Below are 24120 nucleotides of genomic sequence, written 5' to 3'. Positions count from 1 at the left end.
CACCAAAAAGCAGTGGGCAGTTCTGAAACTGTTGGCCTTCATCTCTCCTTGCCTCCATTTTCCCATCTGTAAAATGGGTGTGATGATACAAAGGGCAGGTCTACACTTAAAACGCTGCGTCGGCATAACTGCATTCATGCAGCTACTCTGCTGTAGTGCTTAAGGGAAGATGTTCCTCTGCCAGTGGGAAAGAGATCCCCCGTCGGCAGGTAATCCACCTCCCCGAGAGGCAGTAGCTATGTCGATGGAAGCAGCTCTCCCATCGACATAGCACTGTCTATATGGGGGTTAGGTTGGTATAAGTGCGTTGCTCAGGGGTATAGATTTTTCCTATCCTGAAAGACGTAGTAATGCCGATATAGGTCTGTAGTGTAGACTTGGCATCACTGTCCTTTGTAAAGTGCCTTGAGATCCATGGATGAAAAGTGGTATTGAAGTGCTAAGTGACTATTATCCTTAATGAAGATGAATGATCACCACTTCTTCGTGCTCACTGCCAGCTGTTAAATACCTTCTCAACCCACCTCTGCTTTCCTTCCAAAATTCCTTCTGTAGTCTAGTGCAGTGCTGTTTAATCTCATGTTTGTTTATTTCAGGCCTCTTGCTGAGGGCTCCCTAACTGCCTCTGATTCATTTCACGGTTTCATCCAAAGCAACCATCTTAAATGTCAGTTAAATGATTTCCCCTGTTCAAATATTTTCATGGCTCAGAAGCACAGCATGAAAATATTTTTATAAGGTCAAATCCTGCCATCCTGACTCAGGTAAAACTCCTGGTGAACTCCGGACTGCAAGATTTGGCCTGTAGTCAAAACAACCAGTTCTACAGTGAATATAGCCTGTAGTCAAAACAGCCAGCCTCTACAGTGGAGGCATTCAGCAGTTCTGAATGATGGGGTGTGAAGTCCTTGTAGACTAAGGTCATGTCTACACATACAGCACTGGAGTGGCGCCGCTGCAGCGTGTCTGGTGCTCTATGCCAACAGGAGAGCTCTCCCATTGGCATAATAAAACCACCGACATGAGCAGCAGAAGCTATGTCGGTGGGAGAAGCTCTCCTGCTGACATAGCGCTGTCCACACTGGCCCTTCTATCGGTGTAACTTACGTCACTGGGGGGGGAGGGGTATTCACACACCTGAGCAACGTAAGTTCTGCCGTCATAAGCTGTTGAAGTTTCTCCCACTGGAATGGTTATGTCCCTATATTTTCAATAGGTCTGAGTTTGACTTCTAACCTCAATGTCGAGCTAATCTAGCTATTCTGATTATCCCCATTCCTTGGATGGATACCCCCTACATAGCCAAGGTCCAGTCAAGCCTACTCCTCTGAGGGCATGGAGAGCCCTTAACTACCAGACCCACTGCAGGAAGGAAATAGGAGGATTCAGAAGAATTGAGGAAGGCTGGCTTTTTGTGGATAAGGCACTGAATAAGAGCCTAGGTGATGATTTCCAAGCTCTATCACAGACTGCTTGTGTGATCTGATAAGATGGGGATAAGAATTCTTCCTTTGTCTGTCTGGTCTATTTAAACTGTAAGGTCTTTGCGGGAGGGACTGGCTCTTACTAGATATGTGAGTGCATAGTGCCTAGCTCAAAGGGACCTCACCTAGCCTCTAGGTGCTATTGTAATACACTAGCAATCATACATGAAGTTTGCTCTGCAGGAGAATCCTGCATCCCAGTAGAAAGGGATTGCTGGGGGAGAGTGAGAACAGGGCCAGAGGATCTGTTACCCGGGGTTCTTTCAACCTAAAGCTCTTGGTAACTTTTACTCTGTGCGAGGTGGTGTCAGGAAATAAATCGGGGAGACACAGCCGTCCGACTGAGAAATGCTGGCACAAACAGGACAACACAAGAGTGCTTTCACTTAAAGTTAAACTTTACTTAGTCTCGAGCCTTTACATACGTCCACAACAGGTTAGTAAAACACCCCCAACCCTCGATAATTACCGAAGCTCAGTGTGGCTCTCAAGTGGCACAGCGGCAGCCAGTCTGCTGGTGGGGAACACAAGATGCATCCAGAGGGAGAGTCCCTGAAGAGCCCCTTCTGAGAAGTTCTGCTACCTCAAACTTTTCTCCCTTATTTATACATGAGTAATACAATGACATATCCCTTAAAGAAAACTTGCTAAGCAAGCAATTTTTAAAGGTCAAGCAAGAGGTTTCCTTATGATCGTCGGTTAACCAGCTATGGGTTTTTTTTCAGAGTGTCCATGCCTTGGGACCCTGACAGACACATTTCTCAGGGTACATTATAGACACGCTTCCTGTTTTTCTAAAGTACATACATCAGCAATTTCAACATTCTTAGCAGGAAGGTAAGCAATAGTGGTTTCAGGCACTTTATTGGTTTGTCAAAATCTCTCCATACAGATCCACTATTAGACTGGTCATTTTCCTCCTTGTGGAAGGGAAATGCACTGGCCCCAGGTAATGGAGCTCTGATGCTGAAGTAGTGGCTGCAGAGCAGGCTGGGGGAAAGATTCTTCCCCCCCCCCAACATGTGTCCCGCAGAGAGCCCCCATACCCATCCTAGCCACTCAAGCTGCCTGTGGACCAAGGATTTGACCCACAATAGTTGAATGGGGTTTGCTATAACACAGACTAATGGACAAGCAAAGTACTGTCATGGTATTTTGAAGGAGGGTTAATGCCCTTAGTTTGTTCTCATGCTGTCTAAACAGGTTACCAGATGTGTAACACAGACAGACCAGCTCAGATCATAGCAATAGAGCAATTCACTTGAGTATGAATACCAAAGAAGGGTAAGTGTATCAATATGTATTCAGATCAATTCACTTGTGCTGATAGAAATCAAGAGAGAGGTTGATTGTATTATTTTCATTTGTATTGTTTTCATTTGTCTGTATCCTATACTTAATTAGTCTTAGATTGAAGTGTGTGTTAGTGTTTAAATGTGAATTGACTTGATATGTAAAGCTGCATGAAAACTAATGAAGAAATGTTTCTGGCTAATGTGTTTACATTATGTATAGCCATTGGAGACTGGAGCCTTTGAAATGTAAATGAAGAAACATGTCGACTTCAAAGCGTTGATCTTTGTGTGTTCAAGAATGATAAATCTATGGACCTGAGCTGTGATGGAAACGCTTGCCAGACTGTTTTCAACTATAAGAAGGAATCCTGGGAGTGATTCTGCAGCTCTGATCTATTTGGATGCTGTAAGGGGGCGTTCCAGATACAAGACAGAGGTCCCACGAGCCATTTTGGGTATCCCTGAGAGACTTATGGGAAACTAGTAGATACCACATCACTGCTATCATTTGAACTTACAAACTCTGACTCACCTGTTATGTATTTCACCTGCTTTAACCTCTCAATAACTCCCATTTCTTTTTCTTCGCTAATAAATCTTTAATTAGTTTACTAAAGGATTGGCTATCAATGTTTTTGGTGTGAGATCCAGAGCATCCATTGACTTGGGGTAAGTGATTGGGCCTTTGGGGCTGAGAGTAATCTAATGTGTGGCGATTTGGTTTTAATAACCTTTCATCACAGAAGTCCAGCTTGTCTGAGTGGCAAGGTGCACTGGAGAGCCTAAGGGGATTGTGAGCGGCTCCATGGTGAGACTAATATGTAATCCAGGAGTGCACATTTGTTACTGGCTTGGTGGAATCTAATTATAGAATATACCATCAGTTTGGGGTGTCTGCCCTGTTTTCTGACAGTCTGACCTAAGATCGGCATACTGAGTTGTGAGCCATGTCAGACACCATGACATTTGTAAATTATGCTTCGTTGTCTACACTGAGTGATGGTGGCACTTATGCTGTGGGATGATCTATGTGGTCCTAGACAGCAAAACTGATACATCACAGTGACAATACCTTGAGTGAGGTAAATTCCTCAGCACTGACATTAAGGCCTTTGCTGCTTTCTTTTGTCTTACCATTTTCTTCCCCTAAGTAGTTTGTCTCTCACATTCCAGGGTAAATTTATTTGACATCACATTCTGAAATGGCATCACAGAGATGTGGCCGCTAACATAGGCACATGCAAAGAAGGATGTTCTGAGCTAGAAAAATCCTGGAATTAAACCAATAGGGTTCTGTAGAAATTACTGCAAAAACCTATGGAATTTTAAAGAAAATTATGGGGTTGAGCCTGCAAGATTTGAGCACTCTGGTCCTGATCCAGCAACTTGTGCACTTACGCATGTGCTTACTTTTAACCACACAGTAATCCCACTGAAGCCAAGAGGGCTGCCCACGTGCTTAAAGTTAAGCACATGCTTAAGGGCTCTGCTGGATCAAAGTCAGGGTGCTGACACTGACTCCCGAGGCTCAGGCTGCAGGTTATTAAATTGCAGTGTAGTCATTCGGGTTTGCTCCAGCCCGAGCCTAAATGTCTACACTGCAATTTTATAACCCCGCAGCCTAAGCCCCACAAACTCAAGTCAGCTGACCCAGGTCAGCCTGTGTGATGCTGCGGGGCTTTTGCTGCAGTGTAAGCACACCCTAAAGGTCCCCTGCACAGATCAGAGTGTAGGGCTGGGGCTGGGGCCAGAGTTTGTTTTGCTTTTAAGAAAACTGGATGACAAATTTTAAAATCTCTTTCACACTTCATCAGCTCTGCTGTTTACTTTTTTTTGGTCTTTTTTTCACTCTTCCCCTTAGGCAGGGAAAATGGGCTGGCCAGTCCCACTTTCTGTTTAGTCAGTTTCACTTTGGGACTTTCCTGCCCAGTGGATTTTTCACACCCCGGAGAGTTGTAGGTATGCCGATTGTAAGTTTTCAATGTAGACCTGCCATCATTCTGTGTGTAACCTTGGGCAAGGTACTTCAACTCTCTTTGCCTTAAGTGTCCTTATCTGTATAATGAGACTAATAGACTCACCGTTGTAAAATGCTTTGAGTTCCTTGGATGAAATATGCCAGTGACTGTAAGTTCAGAGTATTATTAGTAACCCGTTCATCTTCTTGCAGACACAGTTGTCCCTTAACAGGGAAGGCTGTCTGCGATCATTACCTGAACTGTGAAATGGAAAAACTGTCTAACCAATGGAAACTAATTTGAATTGGACAGACTACCTAGTGGCTTGTATGTAAATCCTCATTCTGCTTTTTGAATAGCACAGATGAAAAAAGGAAAGTGTGGAAAAAAATGCTTCCTGGCTAGTATTGGAGAACAGTGTGAGAGTTGAGTCTGAATTTAATTCTGAGATCAGTCACAGAGAAAGATTTTGTAACAGTGTTTAACCCAGAGGTGGCTGCATTTCAGAGATCAGGGAAGTGGTCCCTATACAATATATAGGACCTGATCCAAAGCCCATTGCAATCCATGGGAGTCTTTCCTTCGACTTAAACGGGCTGTGGATGGGGCCCAGGATTTGTTTAATTTGACATTTGTGAAGCACTTTGGGATCCACAGTTTCAGTATAAATGCCACATAGCTTGCCAAAGTCATCCGTGCTATGGCATTATTCATTTCAGTGGAATTACACCAGGGACTGATTTGAGCCATTAATTTCAAATTGTTTTGTTTATGTCAAGTGCCATCAAAATGAATTAGAGGTCTAGCACACTCATTTCGTACACCACCATAACTCAGGTCAGTGTATATCTGTACGAGTTTCAGGTCAATGTGTTGCTCAATGCTGGTGCCTCACTGAAGAGTGGTATTTGGCTTTGCTCTCCTCAGACGTCAGACAAATACTGTACTGTGGGATTTCTTTGCTGACCAGACAGTTACTACACGGAACAGAGAATCAACCAAGGTGAGTGTGTCTAGCATTCAACAACAGCTCTGATTTAATGGACAGGATAAAAGATCTCTGGCTGATGAAGAGAATGGCATTTGTTTAAATTTTAGGGACTAGATCTCCTGGGTTCCTTCTAGTGGAATAGATTTTTCCTGTTGACCCCAGTATGAAATGGGTTCATTAGATCTGTATGGGGCTACTACAGCCTCATCCCAATTGCTATAATAGCTTAATTACATTTACTCATTGAAAAAGTTTCAATAACTGTTAATGTTTAAAAACAACAACGAGGAGTCCGGTGGCACCTTAAAAACTAACAGAGTTATTTGGGCATAAGCTTTTGTGGGTAAAACACCCACTTCTGGTGCCATTGGACTCCTCGTTGTTTTTGTGGATATAGACTAACACGGCTACCCCCTGAGACTTGTTAATGTTTAAGCTTATTAGGGTAAAATATTTTACTGTAATCCCATTCCTGTGTAACCCTTTGGAAAAGTGAGTACTGTGATAGTTAATCTATTTTGGTTTGCATGTAACCAAGTGACGTTTTATCCCAAAAGATCCCGTTAGGTTTATTTTGTTGGTATTTTGTACCTAAATTTAAAATGTTTGAAAGTTAGTTAAGAAAAATAAAATGAGATGAATTTTTCCAAAATTATCCCATCAGACTTCTTAAAAAAATATCAAAGGCACTATTCCTCATTGAGGAATAAACCAGATGGAGGGTTTCTAGCTCATCCACTGTTCAGACAGAGTTTGGGGGAAAAATTAAGAAACTCCTCACAAAGTGCTAATCTCATCCTACCTTTTCCAAGATATCCTTTCTGACAAATGCCTGGGCTGACTGCCCCCTGCTTTGAAAAAAGGCCTTTCTGTCATGAGATCAGGGATGAAAAATTTGGCTTACTTTTGGTGAAGTTAGCATAGGGGTTAAACGTCAAGTTTAAAATGGAAAGCTAGTTGTACCATTGGCCCTAGACATCTCCCATCTTGTGGTATCAGGAGAGACCCAGCTTGTATACAATTGCCAGGCAAATGCAGCCAACAAATGTATATCTGTTAGTGCCTCTTCCCTATCACGAGTACAAAGGGCATCATAATTGTCTTCCTAACATGGCTAAAATGTGATCCACTGAAACACAGTCCTGTTTCCATATAGATGGAAGTGCTGCCTTTAAAATAATCAGTCTCCATTGATCTTTTATTCTTTTTGGCTTCTAAATAGTCAATAATCTTTAGCAGCAACTCCAGTCCACTGCACGAGCAACAGTTTCTGGGACAGATTCTGATATCAGTGATACTGCTCTCAGAGCAGAAGAATTCCATTGTCTCCAAATTTCCCATGACGTAACTGAAGATCTGGTCTCTCTGTGCGATACCGTGGCAAACTTGTGTGCAACATTTGCTCATTTGGAGGGAGACTCCTTCATTTGCAATAAAATTAAGGCTGTTTTTAAAGTCTGAGGAAGGCTTCTGAAGTGTTTGTATCAATGAGACACTTCAAGTCTCAGTCATTATTTTTATTTACAACTCCCATAATTTTAGATTCTCATAGATAGAGAGCTCTGCAAATACATGCCTCTAGTGAAAATGCAAAGTTAGTGCTTGTTTCCAATTGTTATTGTGCCTTAAAGAAACTTCTGGGTACCATAAGCCAGGATAACATGGTGTGGAAAAAGCACCCTTACCCTGGCTACTTTTATAATTGTCCCAGGCCATTACTAATTACTGAGTATGGACTGCCCTTTTAATGGCTGGTTGCTTTCAAAGGGCACCATTTCTAACCTGTACACATCCCATTTTTTGACTTAAACATAGGTTCTGAACCCCATGGTTCTTAAAGTTCCCACAGCCCTGTCTTCTTTTTTGGGTCATTAACCTCTTGGTGGCAAATAGGTCAGCAGCTCTAATGTTAGCACCAATGTGTTTTTTTTTTCTTTGCCAGGAATGTGGAGTTTCCAAATGTAGGTCCTAAAATTCCTGCCCTGATTCCTGCCAATGAAGATTTAATTTTTCAAAAAAGGAAACTAATGTGGGAACCAGAGAGCAGTGGGCATTGCATCTTTGTTTGAAGAGTCAGCCTGGCCAGAGGTCAGCAAGGCCGTCAATACCCTTGTTCAGCTAAAATAAGGTATTTTACACATAGCTGCAAACTAATCATGTACCACAAATTAACTTGGGGCATGGAAGAGTGTGTATTCAGCTAGTGGGAGGACTAACTGCACTTGCAAAGGGATAGGAGGGAAGAGCTTAACAAGTGTTTGGCTTAGTTCAATTCCTTCTGTTAGGATAGCCAGCCATCCCTCTACATCCTTGTTGGTTTAACTTTGAATGCTTGGGGCCTGATTCTCCTCTCATTTGCCTCCATTTTACCCCAGTATAATTCCTTTGATTGCAGGGATGTTACTTCTGATTTACACCACTGGCAAGTCGGGTTGTCGGGATAATTCTCAAAACCAAAGCAACACTTTGAGAATAAGGAGATGGGCGTGATGACGCAGGAGCAAAGTAAAACCCTTTACAAAGAAGAGGCTTCAGTGAGAGATCAGAAGCAGGGGGCCGATGCCCCCTGGAGCCATTCCACAGCCCCACTGACATCGTCTTCATGAATCACATGTTTTTCTGGGCCAGAGCTCCCCCCTCATTCCAGAGGATCCCAAAGACCTTTACAAACCCTGTGTATGGTGACCACTTCTCATCCTTTGGGGGAAAGGGGGAGAATGCAACAGCAACACTCAACTACCTCAAGGCCCTTTTAGGTGGGGGAGTGTGAAGAATAATGTGTCATTTTGAAACCCCAGTGATGATGCCATTAGGCAAATATAAATGTCTCAGCTGGGATTAGGTGAGGATGCTGGGGTCAATCCCTTATTCTTGGGGAAAGTGCTGGTCTTAAATGGGCAAGACTTTCGTGAAATGCAGGTCCCATTAACTCCCCTTTACTTCAGTGGGGCTAGAAGTTAACACCTTTTTTTAAGTCCCATCCAAAAGTCAGCAGGCCTGATTCTCCTCTCACTTATACCTTCAACAGAGCTACTCCCGCTTCACACTCGTGTGAGTGAGAGGGGAATGAGGCTCTGCACCTCCAACAAGACAATTCTCACTACTAGTCCCATCCACTGATTTCTCAGTGGCTCACAGAGAAAGTGCCACCCCATCAGTCACCAGTGCAGCCACCTGGGTTTTATATACAGTCAGCTATGCTCTTTCAACAGATCTCCTTTCCAAACAACACAAATGGCGGGTGATTCCCTGGTGACGATCCCCGATTATAACTCCAATGCCACCTCTTTTATTGGTTACTGTAAGTCTTCGTTCAGCACCATCCACCCCATTTGCAACATGTACCAAAAGCTGTAAAGTAAACTTTCTCCTAATGACAGATGGGGCAGGGAGGGGAAGTAATTAGTTATTCCAACATTTTGTTCTTTTTGGGAAATGTCAAATACATAAAACAGAAGGAAACAAGGTTTCTTCATAAAGTGCACTCTCCGTCCACTCCAAGAATTACTCAGCAAAGGGATGCAGATTCCAGTTCTGATTCAATATGTCTGCCAACAACCCCCTCCCAAAAGACTGGTGTCTCACGACATTGGTGATCTCCGCTATCAAAATGGACTTTTCCGCGGCATTTCTGTGGCTCCTTTTAGCTAAGTCTCTCCCTCTGCTTGGGGTTCGGCTGGGGAAGGGTCAGTGTTGGCTGGTATATGTTGTTCTGTCCTCCCCCTTGGCCTGTACGGGACCAAACTGCCCTCAGGCTCACTAGTGATCTGTGCATAATCTCTCCTTGCTTGCTCTCAGTAAGCAGATCCAACATTTCCCTGGAGTAGTGTGGGAGGTGTTATTAGTGAAAGGAGAAAATGTCATGAAATTGGCAAAACCCAAATCCTTTCTCAAATGAAACTCTTGTGTAGTTAATCTGTGGCGCTCTGTCCAGCTCTCCCTCTCCTGCTTCTGAGGAGCCTGACCTTAAGAACAGAGCCTCATTCGGCTGTGGGTGGAGATTAAAGGGCCGAAGTTTAAAACTGGTCTTGGTTTCTATGGCTGTGGGTGCAAGTCTCAGCATTTGCAAATCAATCCCTCTGCCACCTCCTGGCGGCACCTGCAGATTGGGGTATGGAAATGGCGGCATTTGTGCCAGCTGTAATAATGGAGCAGTCAGCTGGCAAAGGGGCCTTTTGGGATCAGAGGATTCTGTCCCACCTTGGCAATGAGAGTGGGGGCAGCATAGCCCCTACCGCTCACCCAGTCTCCCCCTCCACAAGCACTATATCTGGGCTCCATCCAGTCTCCCTTTCCCCCTCACCAGACAGCCCCACATTTCCTGCATGCAAGATTGTGGGGACCCGGATCCATGGAGGCACAATCAGAAGGGGCACATAGAGCTTATTTGCATGAACTTGCCACCATGGAGTGACTGAACATCTGCTTCACATCCTTCACTGCACCAGTTTGAGTGTCCTCTGAGTTAGCAGGAGAGATTCCCCTACATGACAACAAAGGAGAGCCAGCTGACTGGCCTCAGGATTTGGTCCAATACTAGCGAAGCAGCATATAGGCTCCTGAGGGCCAACTTCTCCCCGGCTCACTATCACAACTCCCATGGAGATTAAAGGGAATCACACTGCTGTGCTGGAGGAGAATCTGGTCCAGATGTGTCAGGAAGAGAGCAAAGGATAAAGGCAGAGCAAAGAGTAAAGAAAGCACAATAATTCTGCTGTGGGATCAGGATAGGGTTACCAATAGCAACTGTGAAAAAACGGGACGGGGGTGGGGAGTAATAGGTGCCTATATAAGAAAAAGTCCCAAAAAACAGGACTGTCCCTTTAAAAACGGGACATCTGGTCACCCTAGATCAGGAGCCAAACTTCTCCTCCCCCCATCCAGGTTTTTGTATTGTTCTTTAAAGGCAAACCCCTCTCCAAAACCCCCTGGAGTTCTCCAAGATGTGCCAGAGAAGTAATTCCCATCCGGCAGGTTTAATGTTCCAGAGCCCACTAGGTCTAATCTGACCACCTGCTTCAGGTCTGATTCAGCAGGCTGTGGAAATGGGTAACTAATGTTTATTCCTGGGCCACAGCTTCACCTTCGCTGGTTGTAATTACTCTCTAGACATTTCAGTTCAAGCTGCTTATTATTATGATCTGCACAGAACGTAAAAACATCTTTGCATTTTTTAAAGGAAAAATAAATAATCATGCAGCATTTGCTGAAGCATGGGCCAGATTCATCCCTGGTGAAAAGCCATTGACTTCAGTGAGAATTGTGGGTGTGCCACGTCCCTGAAAATTTGGCTACTTATTTAGGCACCTAAATCTGGATTTAGGTGCCTACCTTTAGGGAACTGGATTTGAAAATGTTGGCCTAAATGATTTGCCTAAAGGCACAGAGTTAGTCAGTGGTCGAGCTGGAAATAGACCCTCTAACTCCCAGTCCCATGCTAAATGCTACACCAAGCACTCCACCTTCTCAGAATGAGCTGAACCTTGTGAATCTGCAGTATTGGGTTGGAAATCTTGTGAGAGGAAGCACCCTCTTGAGATTGCCAGCCCTTCCAATTCTAGAGGAGGGAGGAAACATGTGCAGGTGTGTGCACGCACGCACAGGTTCCCACTCTAACATGCCCCCCAGTAGTGGAGCAAGGGGTAGAACACATGAATGTGTTCATACTGTGATGGTGTGTTTACTCAGACTAGGAGCGTATGCACATGTGCATGTCTGTGTGAATGTACATGCTGAGTGACTGTGTGCTCAGGGTGAGAGCTTGTGTGCACTCCCAACCCATATTTGACTGCGTGTGTACATGTGCATAAGTGTGTGTGAGTGTGTAAGACAGTCATGGTTCTCTTCCCATCTGTCAGGGAGGGAGACCACACCCTCTTGCTGCAGTGCTCCTAGAGTGACTCTGTTCAGGGGGGAATTAGCCGACTGTTGATAGGCCCAAGCCTGCAGTCCAGGCTGGGCAGGAATTGAGTCTGTGAGCCCCCGGCCCTCAGCCAGAGTGGGGCAGCACACAGTTAATGGTTCTGGCCCGCAGTTGGGCAGTATAGCCGTAAGTCTATAGGCCTGGAGCCCTCAATCAGAGCGGGACCGTAATCAGTTAAGAGCTCTGGCCTGCAGTCAGCAGAGCAACACAGCAGTCTAGCGGGAATTAGCTCTCTCCATCTGGCGTCCTAGCTCAAGCAGGTGTCAGACCAATGCAGGCCTCCTGGCCTAAAGGTGGGGAGGCTGCCACCCCCAAGGGTGGGGCAGCAGGGGGAGGGGGATGCAGGCCCACCTGCTCCACTGCATCCCAGCCCAAGGCCCTAACAGTGGCGGAGTGGTCCACCACTGGGTCAGCGGGGAAATCTGGCTGCAACACACTGGCTGGCCTGCAGTCAGTAACACGGCTGAACCCTATTCGGCTTCCATGGGCTCCTTCCTACATTCCCAGTCAGGGGATACCTGGGTTCTGGGGTTGTTGTCAGTCTCATTCAGGTAAACAGCTAGTGGCAGCCCCAACAACGCCTCAGTGTCCCTGGTGTCTGGCAGCTCTGGCAGTCCCTCTGGGTCTCTGGCACTGTAGCAGCCTCCATCAGGTCCAGGCTCCAGCAGTGGGAGAGAGACGTCCTGCTCCTCTGGCAGCTCTGTCCCAACTAAGCTGGAGGGCCGGCCTTTTATATTTCCAGTTACTGCCCCGCTCCTCTGCTTCCGGCAGAGCGGCTGTGGGTGTCCCGGTTCTGCCCACCAAGGGGTGGTTGCGGTTCTCTCCCCGTCCATCAGGGAGGGAGACCACGCCCCCTCACTACAGGGTGTATGTGTTGTTATTTCCACAGAGGTTTTGGTTATTTCCATCTCTGGTTTTTCAGGGAAAAGCAGTGACTTTCCCTGCTTGAACCAGAAAATGGATTTCACTCAAGATGGGGAAGATGTTCTTTTACATTTGCTTTTACATTTAAGGGCTGGTGGTTTTCAATGAGTGATGTAGTCCAAGCTGTCTTTCAGAGTCAGAGGTCCATTGGCCTTTGCAATTTGTTGCTTGGCAATGAGAAGTACTGTATACAGAAAAGAGTACACTGTTTTCAGCAACCTCATTTAAGGACATTTTCATAGCTTTAGTACCTTAGTTTTCAAAATTATTAATAATCATCATGAGCTGCCAGTTTATTAAAATCTGTTGTGCTGAGTCAAATCTGGACATTTTTCCTTTCACAGACCTAAGAGAGTGTGAGGAATATCTGTTCTTGTTGGTGTGTGTGCTTTATTACAAATATTTTGGTAAATCCTTAAAATGTATTATGCCACAGGCCCTCAGATGTATGTAACAATAGATTCCTACATGGATTCTTGGTGCTTTGTTTTTAATTAAATGTTCATCTCCCACTGTGGGATCTAAAATTATAAACCAAATCTTCCTAAGTTCCTCCCCCTCCCCCTTTTTCTTTCCCTCCAAAAGCAGAGGCCACTCATTACAGAGAATGGAAACTTTGACAACATTTCCTGTGATTTCCTGTTCAGCTCATCCCTAAAAAGGTACTGTGGATGATCTCAGCCATGTCATGTAATATATATCCATCGTATTTCACAAAAGCAGAGAGAGCCAAGCAGCGGTGAAAAAAACCTCACATGACATGTTGCAGACTCTAAAAAAAAAACAGCTTGCCTTTTTCCTGCCATAATAAAAATTATCTAAAACAAATGCAAAGCTGTCCAATTATGGTTACGTGGTCACAGTCCAATGGAATAATTGTGACCAATGACCAAGAAAAACCTTTCCAGACACTGAAATAGTATTTGAACAGTTGGCATTTTAAACCCTCTTCCAGGCCCTTTTGTGCAACATTTAGTAGCCTTAGAAATAATGAATGAGATATATTCCATTTGCATCCTTTTTTTAATAAAATAAAAAATATGCATGGTTTATTGTGTTTTTGTAATGCTCTTTGGAAGGTCTGTGCAAAAAAGGAAATCTTAATGCTGACTCATAGGACACACCACAGATATACAGCTGTACACATATTATTAATAGTAAGTAGGAACTATGGGTCAACTTGCTAATCTATTGCAGAACAGTAAAATGTGTTTATGACACACACACATACTACAGATCTAGGCCTGATTCTTCTCTCACATTAAGCTAAATAAGGAACAACTCTACAGAACTCAACGGAATTACATGAGCATAAAACCACACACATACGCACACATTTTAGAATGTTACCTAATGGAACAATGAAGGTACCCCCTGCATGAATGTATTGTGCCAAACAGAACAGTAATGTCTCAGATCTATGATGGGTGTCTAAGCCTAGCGCAAAATTTCTTTTTCCCTGTCTTGCTGCATGTGTGTCTATACATAATTTCTATTCTTTAGCCCTTGTCTAATACCTTTCATCCAGAGATATCAAAGCACTTGAGCTCTTTCAGAGTCTGCCAACCCCCTGCTACAAGAGCTATAACACATCATCCAGCCCCATGTTCTTAGAATACTACTACTAATACTTTGCACATAGCTTGTTTCATCCAAGAATCTCACAGTATGTGACAAACGTCAAGTGATATAGAGCCATAAACACCCCTGTGAGGCAAAGTAGATATTATTATACCTGTTTCACAGACAGGTAAACTAAGGCAGAAAGATATTTTAAAAAATAACATCCCCCAGATCATGCAGCAAATCAGTAGTGGGGCCAAGAATAGAACCTAGAAATCCTTGCATCAGATTCTCCGCTTCACTGAGCTTCTACTTGGCACAGTAGAGAGGGAGAGACTCTCAATCAGCTACAACTGATTCCTTGAGTCTCACCATGATTCTACACTGAGCTGAGTCCTAGTGTAGGTTAGTGGAGCCTAGAGGCAGCTCTAAATTCTAACAGCTATTTAGGTACTGAAGCCAATGGGAGTTAGGTACCGAAATACCTTTGACGATCTGGGCTGATACGCCTGCTGAACTGGAGCACAATGTTCCAGCCACGCCCTCTTCCCACCTCAATATTCTCCCCATGCTGGGAGCCAAATACATGTATGAGGGGGAAGATGTTGGCCCGGTCATCTGGTAAGCCCGCTATGACCCAGCTGAGAGCTGTCCCATGCCAAAGAAATTCTCAGCTGGCCAGAGGTGTCTGCTTTCTGACCCCTTTGAGCCACTGAAACAATGCAAAAGACTGGAGTACAATTGAATAACATTCTAGATCCTTATTCCCATTTCTTTGTGTCACCCACCAACCCACTCTACCTCCCTGGAATGATCAGAAGTGTATCATTCTTGTGACAGGAACACTCATGCTTCATGAAGAGTTGCCAACCCTCAACGTTAGTTTTGGCTTGTATTTCCTGTTAGGTCATGTGTGGGTTTTTTTTTTTTTTTTGGTAATAAAATATTAGCTAAATTCATTCTCAGTTACAGTGAGGTAAATGTGGAGTAAGTCTGTTGATTTCTGTGGAATTACTCCACATTTATTTACATACTCATATTTCCTATTGTTGTATAACTGGACTTTCTGCTGGGAAGAATCAACAAAGTAATATCTGCCACTGGGCGGCTGTAAACACCGTTCCTGGTTGCAGAGATAGATAAACAGTGACAGCACAGTCATTTTTAACACACAGTGAAAACTTTAAGTAATCACTCAAGAGACTTGCAGAGATTGGTTATTTAACTGAGCTAGATCTTGTAACAAAAGTGGGACAGAATTCCATTAGGAATGAGGATACTGTACTTTGGGATTGTTGTTATTATTATTAGCCAGGATGATATATAAATAGACGGGGGGAGGGTTGTATCAGTTTTGCTGACCTTTACAGTGTAGTCTTCTTTAGAACATACTGTATGTATAATTCACTGATCACTGCACTGTACATAAAATACTACAATATCATTACCTTTGAGAATCATGAAATTTCTCTTCCTAAAATATTCCCATCCTCTGTCAGTGAGAGTCTTTCACACCTTCAACTCTATGGCCTGCTTTCATTATTTTTCTCTACTCTGCTTCCTGAATATATAGGTTTGGGGTCTGCAAACCTTTCTTCAGGTGAGTAGTCCTGTTAATTTCAATGGCAATGTTTCATGTGAGTAAGGACTATTTCCATGAGTAACGGTTTGTAGGTTCAGGTGCTTTTATATTATCCTCTCAGTTTATTCAGTGTCTCCCCTGCGGTACAATGATTTTATTTGGAAGCAGTGGGTATAAACTTAGATGTGAAGGATTTGGACCCCGGTCCTACTTCCACTGAAGTCAATGGTAGGTTTGCCACTGACTTAGGCCTTTTGTGGTTGTTTAAGAATTTTACTTTTACTATATTTAGATTGTAAGCTCTTTGGAACAGAGAATGTCTTTTTAGTCTGTGTTTGTGCAGCACCAAGCACAATGGGGTTCTGGTCCATGATTGGGGCTCTTATGTACTACAGTAACAAAATAATAAATAAAATAAAATAATAATAATAGAACTGATCATCCATCTTATGAAAGAAATATAATTTCCCCACCCCTTCATGTTTTTACATAGCAAGAATATGACTCCATAGGACCAAATAGTCTACCTTTGTGAACTGGTTAGATTTGTGATTGCCACTTAGGCCTATTCTGTACATCGGTTAGACTATCTTCCACATATTACTTGATGGGAAAACTAGTGCACTGAACTTTACCTGCTCTTCATTATATAATGATGGCCACTATGTGGTTCCAGGGCTGGGAACTATAATTTCCTTGCCTTATCTAAACATCATGAAAAGTGATTTGTATCTAAGAGGATTTTTTCTTTTCTTTCAATTTTTATTAACCACTCCCTGTATGATTAAAAGAGTGATGTATGTAATGTACGCAGAAGAAATTTAGATCTGGAAGTCAGATTTTCTGACTCTTTAAAATAATATTACAGTACTCTTAGGCTGTCTACATTGGGGATTTTTGTATAAATGTAGTTGCACTAATGCAAACTCGCAGTGTAGATGTGCTGCATGGGTGTAAGATGGGACTTGCACTCACGTGACTTACCCTGGTCACTTATCCTGGGATAGGTCACACAGAAACAAGCCGCATTTTGCACCAGAGGAGTGGGTCTGCATTAGAGCTTTCTACTAGTCTAGGTACACTAATATGGTTACACTCGGGCAAAATCCTTAGTCTAAATAAGCCCTAAGTAGTAGTCTAAAATATGCACACACAGCTATATGGATACATAGCAACACACATGTGAACATGCCATTGCACAATACTTCAGATTTTTTAAAGGGGAACACTTATAAATCTTCATGCATTTCTGAATTTATGATTAAGATCAAATTTTACACACACACACACACACACACACACAGTCAGATCCTGCAAACTCTTACGCCGGAGTAACTTTACTCACATTGAACTCAATGTATCTGCTTATGTGAGTAATATTACCCACATGCTTAAGTCCTTGAAAGACTAGGCCCCTCTGAGCTCAGACACTGCAGAAAAAGTTGCTCTTTTTGTGGAACGATTCTAATACTCTCTTTTCCTGCACAGAGCTAATTAAAATTTCTTGGAATAGAAAAACAAAAATGTGCTCGCTCTATCTATCTGTGTGTCTGTGAGACTGGCAATTCACATCTCCTTCTGAAGGTTCAGAGAACTTTCTGCCCCCTGTTCACTCCAGAGGCTATGTCTTTATTGCAAAAAAGAGGTATGGTTTTACATCGAGATAGCTATCTCAGTATAAAATCCTAGCAGAGACAAGTCATGGGTTGTTTTTACCTCAGTGTAGCTAGTTGAGGTCAACCCTATAACCACCAGCCAGCGTTATCTTAGCTACACAAGGGTAAAAACTGCAGTGCCTTGCCTCCACTATGGATTTTATATTGAGATAGCCATCTCAACTTAGCTATCTTGATTTTAAATATCATCCCTTTTCATAGCCAAGAGCCCATTCTTGCTGCCAAATGGGAGTTGTGCATAAGCCCTGCAGGAGCTGAGTATGGGATAGCTGTATCACATAGCTCCCATCAGGAAGGACAGCCTTCCTTCTAGACCCACATTTTGGATGCTATCCTACAGAAATACAGGGGGCAGATCCTAAGCTAAGTGAAGTTACTACAGAGCTATGACAGTTTACATCAGCTGAGGATTTACCCTAAGGATCCCGATTCTCCATTGCCCTGCATCTTTAGACATTTCCACCAGGGCAAAGTAGGTAGTAAAACACTACCCCGTCGAAAGGTAGCCGTTTGCACCCTCTTTGTACGGATGCAAATGACCAAAAAGGGGTAGGGCAGAGGAGAATCCAGTCCAAGTCATGTCCTCACTTTGGGAGAAATGCACCTCTGTGCAGAAGGACACTACAAGACAAGCCTAGGCACCACTTAAGGCTTCAAAACAGGATGTAAGTGGGACTAAAATAGCCTTAAACACACTGGCCATGCCAGAGGTGCATTTAACCCCCCCCCCAGTACTGTACTGAAAGCTAAGGTTATAAAATATGATACTTAGGTTAGAGAATTAATTTGAACCCACCTTGTTTTGAAGCGTCTTACAATATGACTATTTCTGGTGCTTATCCTAGGACTGCCACATGAGCCTTGGAAGCTCAGCAGCCTGTGCACTAGATGCAAACAACAGCCCATGTGTGGGTTAGGCAATGACCTAGGATCTTCTTTGTGAAAAGGAACTGAAGTTGAGGGTTTAAAATAGTGCAGCAAGTGATATACATAGTAAGATCAAGCTGAGGTTGGAAAATGGATCGTGTATCTTTAACCCACAGAAGAATAAACTTTTTTTTTTTTTTGCTAGTTAACAATGGAAACTTTTTTTTAGTGTTTCCCTCCAGCGGTCCTGCCAAGCAATAGAAAGGAAAGAAAAAAAAAAAAAAAAGAAGAAGAAAAAAAATGAAACTTGTTCCGCTGAGTTCAACCCCAGACAGGCTCACAACTTCCTTCCTGCCTTCCTACCCTCCGCCCCTCCCCGCTCGCTCGCTTTTAATCGCACATTGAACAAACATTCAAGAAACTGCAAAGCTGAAAGTGACAAGGCTGCTCGCGCGGTTGGCGGGGAAAGGAGAATCAGTTAGCAACACAACCAATCGGTGAAGGCAAGCCCCACGATTCTACACAAAAAGAAACCAGCCCATTTTAAAAAACCTCTGGTATATAATATAGACGGCTACATTTTTAAATCCTGATCTGGATGAGGAAATGATTTCTGGAGCATTTTGTGTGTGTCTCAGTTCCTGCGAGTGTTTCAAGGGGATGTGAACTAACAGGACTGTGAAGTCTGCATGAGTCCCTGATATACCAGGTAAGGGTGGACTGTTTCATTCGATATTTCCCCTCTTGACTTTCTCTCGGTTAAGCGGATCTCTCTTTATCTGGGAAGAACAGCAGGGCAGGAGGGTTGGACCATGGGGGGAAAAAATCGCACAAGTTTCACAATGTTTCTCAAACGTGCCTCCCTGTAAATATCATGTCAAGCCGCCTTCTTCACTCTTTAATGAGTAACTGTCGTATTTTCATCCCCCGGCATTAACTAGTGCGTTATGCTGCAGGCAGGAGCAAAATAGCTGCCTTTTCGGGCAAGCTGAGCGGTAGCAGCAAATGCTTGTTTGAAAAGATTATTGTGGTGGCAAAATGCAGTTAGATCATTTTCTGTGAAACGTGTGAACTGATAGTTCTGAAAATAATTTACAAGAAAAATACAAACAGGCTTATGTGCGCTCAGGAGCTCGCTGCAGGGAGGGGAAAGCAAGCTGTCAGCAAAACTGCTCAGCCGTCCGCCTTATAGTGCATCTCTGGACAGGAGTGGAGTATGAAAGGCTCTCAGTTGGCTCTCCCACTGTATAGCAGGACAGGCGCGTTCAGATGTATTTCTCCTGAACGCTCCGATAGAGATGGGCACACACTCAGACACTCACCCGTTTGCACACCGTCACAACATGACCCAGTGCGAACAGCAGGCTGTAATTCTAGAGATGCATAGGCACCGAGCTAATATCCAGGACACCCCGTTGTACATGCACATCGCTGCAAATTATACCCCGGAGCGAATTGATGCCTTTTAATTAATATTAATACACAATACAAAGGCATTTAGCATATAGACTCACCAGGACACACAGAAATACACATGGACATACAGTTGTACACAGGTCCATTCAAAGACACATCTACAGCTAGTGTATGCACACGTGCATATAAATAAACATTTACACATGCACACAACACACTCATGCATATTTTTCATACATAGAATTCAAATGCTCCAATGTGAAAAAAAGGCTGTAATTCTAGCTATACATACAAACATACATGTACAAAGAGACACTCCGAGCTAATATAAACAGATGAAGACACATGGACTGAGGGTTACCCACACAGGAAGAATCACATACTCACAAAAGCACACAGAGCTGCAGCACACCCTCATACAGATGTCTATACAGGGAACACAAGCTGGACATGCCCAAGAATATATGTCAGACTAATTCAAGAGATGCATACACAATCTTATACCACACCTCGGGGACAGACATAGGGTAAACACATCTAGAGCTAACATACGTGGAGCTGCACAAAGCCATACAGAGGCACACAAACACAGAGCGAACAGCAAACACATGGATCCATAATAAACAAAGCCACACAAAGGCATAGACCTATCCACGCTTACACTGAAAAGAAACACATTCTCCAAGCAGAACCTAATTTGATCTTCATGTCATAGGAGGACAGACATATACACACATACCCACAGCATAGATAAAGCCACACCAGTACTTATGCATATTTCAAAATCTTTTAGTCAAAACTTGAAAATTGTTATTTAGAAATTCTGTTGTGGTGCTCTATGGGAGTTGTAGTTTGAGTGTTTCACGCCCTCATTCTCCTCTATAGGCTGGGCTCCTTAGCAAGGCTACACCTCTCATGAGACACAATGGTTTGCACACTTGCTGAGAGTCCCTCCTGAGAGATGTAGTGTAGCTGGAGAGCGGGCCTATAGAGAAGATAGGAGCCGGAGGCAGGTGAACTACAAGAAGTGTGTGTTTTTAACAAAAAGTTGATTTTTTCCACAGAAAGAAGACACTTTTGTGAAAGATTTTGTTTAGCTAAAGTTCCAGTTTTCCACTGAAAATCAGTTTCGACAGAAGAATTTTGATCAGCTAATGCGAATAGATGTAGCACACACACACACACACACACACAAATGCAGATACCACATGCACAAGGCAGTAGAAATAGACAGGCAGAAGTTATACATAGCCAGCCAGAAACCCCTCCAAACAATGAAGTAGACATGAACAGATGTAATCAGATGAAGAGACATACAAATACACACCCGAAGTAGTGGACATAAGTATATTTGGCATACTCCATGTCTTGCAGAGACACACCTAACATACACAAAGCTACAGCTCTGCACACAGACGGAGTAAATAGACATACACGTGGAGATATACAGTGAGACGACACATACACAGTAAGTGGATTCAGGCCCTGAGGCGCGCGCACACACACACAAGCAGTAGATATACATGGATATAAGCGACTCCTAGCACACGGAGGGTCAAAGCAAACCATAGTCACTCACCTTTGCTCATGGCCCGAGTCTGCAGCCTCTGTGCTTTGCCCCATGCCCATAGCGCTGTTGCTCCTGGCTCATCTCTCTCTCTCTCTGTCTCTCCTCTCCAGCTGATTTGTTTATGGAGCTTTGGGCAAGGGCCAGGCCAGCTCCTCCGCCCCCCTGCGGCTTCCCAGGCGATGGTGCTGCCTCCGGCCCAGGGAGGACCCCGGCTGCCCCGCAGAGGCTGACCCAGGAGGAGGAGGAGGAGGCTTGCCCCGCGAGCGCCCGGGCTCAGTACTATGGCTGTGTACTGCTATGCGCTCAATAGCCTGGTGATGATGAATAGCAGCAACGAGGTGAAGAGCGGCGGTAGCCGGAGCCAGACGCCTCCTCCCCGGGGGCAGGTGCTGCAGGTCTCGGAGCTGCACGGCCCCTGCTGCCCGCTGGCCGCGCTCAGTCCGGGCGCCGGGAGCCCCAGCTGCCCCCGGAGGAGCTCGGCCTTCCTCTTTCCCCCCGGGGAACAGCCGCTGCCAGAGGAGCCGGGGAGCGCCGGGACCCCCGGGGGCAGCAGGCGGCCCAGCAGCCCGAGCTGGCTGGGAAGGGAAGAGCCGTCGCGGCCCCGCCAGCGGGAGCTGCAGAACGTGCAGGTGAACCAGAAAGTGGGGCTCTTCGAGGCGCACATCCAGGCGAGCAGCTCAGCCACCCTGCACCTCAAGAGCCCGCGGCTGGGCAGGAGATCACCGTCCCCCATCCCGCCCCGCCGCAGCCGGCCCCCCGGCGGAGACCCACGGGAAGCGCCCAGGAAGGAGGAGGACAAGGTCCCGACAAGCCCCTTTCCCTGGCCGGAGGCGGAGAGGGGGATATGGGGCCGCGTAGCACAGGATCCAGGAGAGACGGAGAGGGGGCGTGAGCCCCCCAGGGCGCAGGCTTCCGGGGAGACGGAGAGGGAGGGTGGGCACTGTGGAGCGCAGATTGCCGGGGAGATGGAAAGGGGGAGCAGCACTCTCGGAGCGCGTTGTACAGAGGAGATGAAGAGGGGCGGTGGGATGCCTAGAGGGCTGGGAGCGGAGGAGACGGAAAAGAGGAGCGGGTCCTGCGAACAGGAGGGACCGGAGGAGACTGAGAAGTGGAGCGAGTCCCCCAGGGCGCAGAACTCAGAAGTGATGGAGAGCAGGGAGAGGGGGAGTAGTGGAGCGCAGAACTCAGAAGTGATGGAGAGCAGGGAGAGGGTTCACACAGCGCAGGGCTCGGAAGTGATGGAGAGGAGGAGCGAGTCCAGTGGAGCGCGAGGCTCAGAGGTGTTGGAGCGAGGAGAGAGTACCCACAGCGCACAGGGCTCTGGGGTGATGGAGCGAGGAGAGGGCACCAACAGCGCGCAGGGCTCAGGGATCATGGAGCGGGGCAGAATATCCCTAGAAACTCAGGGTTCCGCCTCAACAGAGGAGGGGGGCGAGAACTGCGGATCGCGGGGCTCGGACTCTTCAGCCGCCCCGGAGCAAGGGAGGGGTGAAGAGCAGCATTGCCCCACCCGGACTGGCTGCTGGGGGGAGCTCGGGAGTCCGCTGGACTGGGCTGTCTCTGTGGAGGAGCTGTGCCCAGTGCCTGGGAGCTCCTTGGGAGCAGTGGATCAAGCCCGTGCCCGGCTGCAGCAGGACCACCTTGGAGACGGTCAGCTGCTGGTGACAGCAGCATCCACAGAACAAAAGGGGAAACCCCCGGGGGAGGGGTGCTGCGGGAGCAGTATCCCCGCTGTCATCATTACTGACCTAGGGGGTCAGGAGGAGGAGGCCGGGGAGAGCCCCCGAGTGAACATGCCCATCAGGAAGCTGTCTTCCTCTTCGGCTTCTTCCACTGGCTTCTCCTCATCCTGGGAAGAGTCTGAGGAGGACATCTCCAGCGACCCCGAGCGCACCTTGGATCAAGCCCAGCCCTTCCTGCAGACCCTGGACCAGCACAAACCCAGAGTGGTAAGTCCTGCCCAAAGCAGCTTCCCCAGGGGTTGTGGCCCCTAGTGTTGGCTCTAGTACTGGTACCCCAGACTCCACCATGGCTTCTTCCATTAATGCTGGGCCTGGGACCAGCCTCCCAACTGTAACCCACCCAGTAGCTTTTCCTGCGTCCTACCTCCCCCATCCTGGAACTTGGTTGCTCACCATTTCAGTCTGTGTTAGACTGCGGACAGGTAAATGACAGGCAGGATCCACTGACTGGGGTAGCTGAGGTCTGCTAAACGGATAGTGTTGCCAGATCCTTTGGGAACCACTCTTCTGATGCATCATCACCCTGGCAATTATAGTAAAAGACCTGCTAGTTGCCCTTCTTTATCTCAACTGGGGTGCTACCTCATTAGCCATCATCATTAACCACAAAGCCTGTGTGCTTATTAAACTCTGATGAAAGACAAAGCCAGAGTCAAACTCTTTCTGACCTGCCTGAGATCATATTGATTGGTAGGTGTTTAGAAGATGCTTGCAGTCATTTAAGAGAAACTTTCTCTTTCTCTTTCCCTCTCTCTCTCTCACACACACACAAAACCCATCACTGGTAACAGTATGTTGATGGTCATCACCTGCTTTTAGGAGAGATCTTGCACAACCAAATGGAACGCCCAATCTTGTAGTACTTAGGCAAAACTCCTAACCAAGGACTGCAAGCCTGGTTGCAGAGAATTTACCTAGAATTATTTATTATTCTTTTAACTTCAGACTATGGTGTGGTTCTTTTTCTTCTCACTGACACCAGTTTTACACTAGTATAACTTCAGTGGCTTCTGAGGAGTTTCCCCTGATTCACTTGCACATTTCCTCTTCTTTCTTTCTTTCTTTCTTTCTTTCTTTCTTTCTTTCTTTCTTTCTTTCTTTCTTTCTTTCTTTCTATCCCGCTGTGGCA

At 45.4% G+C, this 24120-nt stretch overlaps 2 protein-coding genes across 2 annotated transcripts in view; one reads left to right on the top strand and one right to left on the bottom strand.

The window, feature by feature from the left end:
* Positions 1-21325, bottom strand: part of PSEN2 (presenilin 2) — a 61427-nt gene extending 40102 nt beyond the window's left edge. The window contains exon 1 of the mRNA XM_054024416.1: positions 21259-21325. The gene's annotated coding sequence lies outside the window, so the exon portion shown is untranslated. The remainder of the gene's footprint in view (positions 1-21258) is intronic.
* The window catches only part of ITPKB (inositol-trisphosphate 3-kinase B), a 109265-nt gene continuing 103787 nt past the window's right edge, over positions 18643-24120 (top strand). The window contains exons 1-2 of the mRNA XM_054024411.1: positions 18643-18972; positions 21360-23198. Coding sequence (XP_053880386.1) covers positions 21531-23198 — 1668 coding nt within the window. The 5' untranslated portion in view covers positions 18643-18972; positions 21360-21530. The remainder of the gene's footprint in view (positions 18973-21359; positions 23199-24120) is intronic.

The sequence above is a fragment of the Malaclemys terrapin genome, chromosome 3, assembly GCF_027887155.1.
Source record: "Malaclemys terrapin pileata isolate rMalTer1 chromosome 3, rMalTer1.hap1, whole genome shotgun sequence".
NCBI classification, from domain to species: domain Eukaryota; kingdom Metazoa; phylum Chordata; order Testudines; family Emydidae; genus Malaclemys; species Malaclemys terrapin.
The sequence above is the reverse complement of the archived record's forward strand: the minus strand, read 5'-3'. Positions and strand labels throughout refer to the sequence as shown.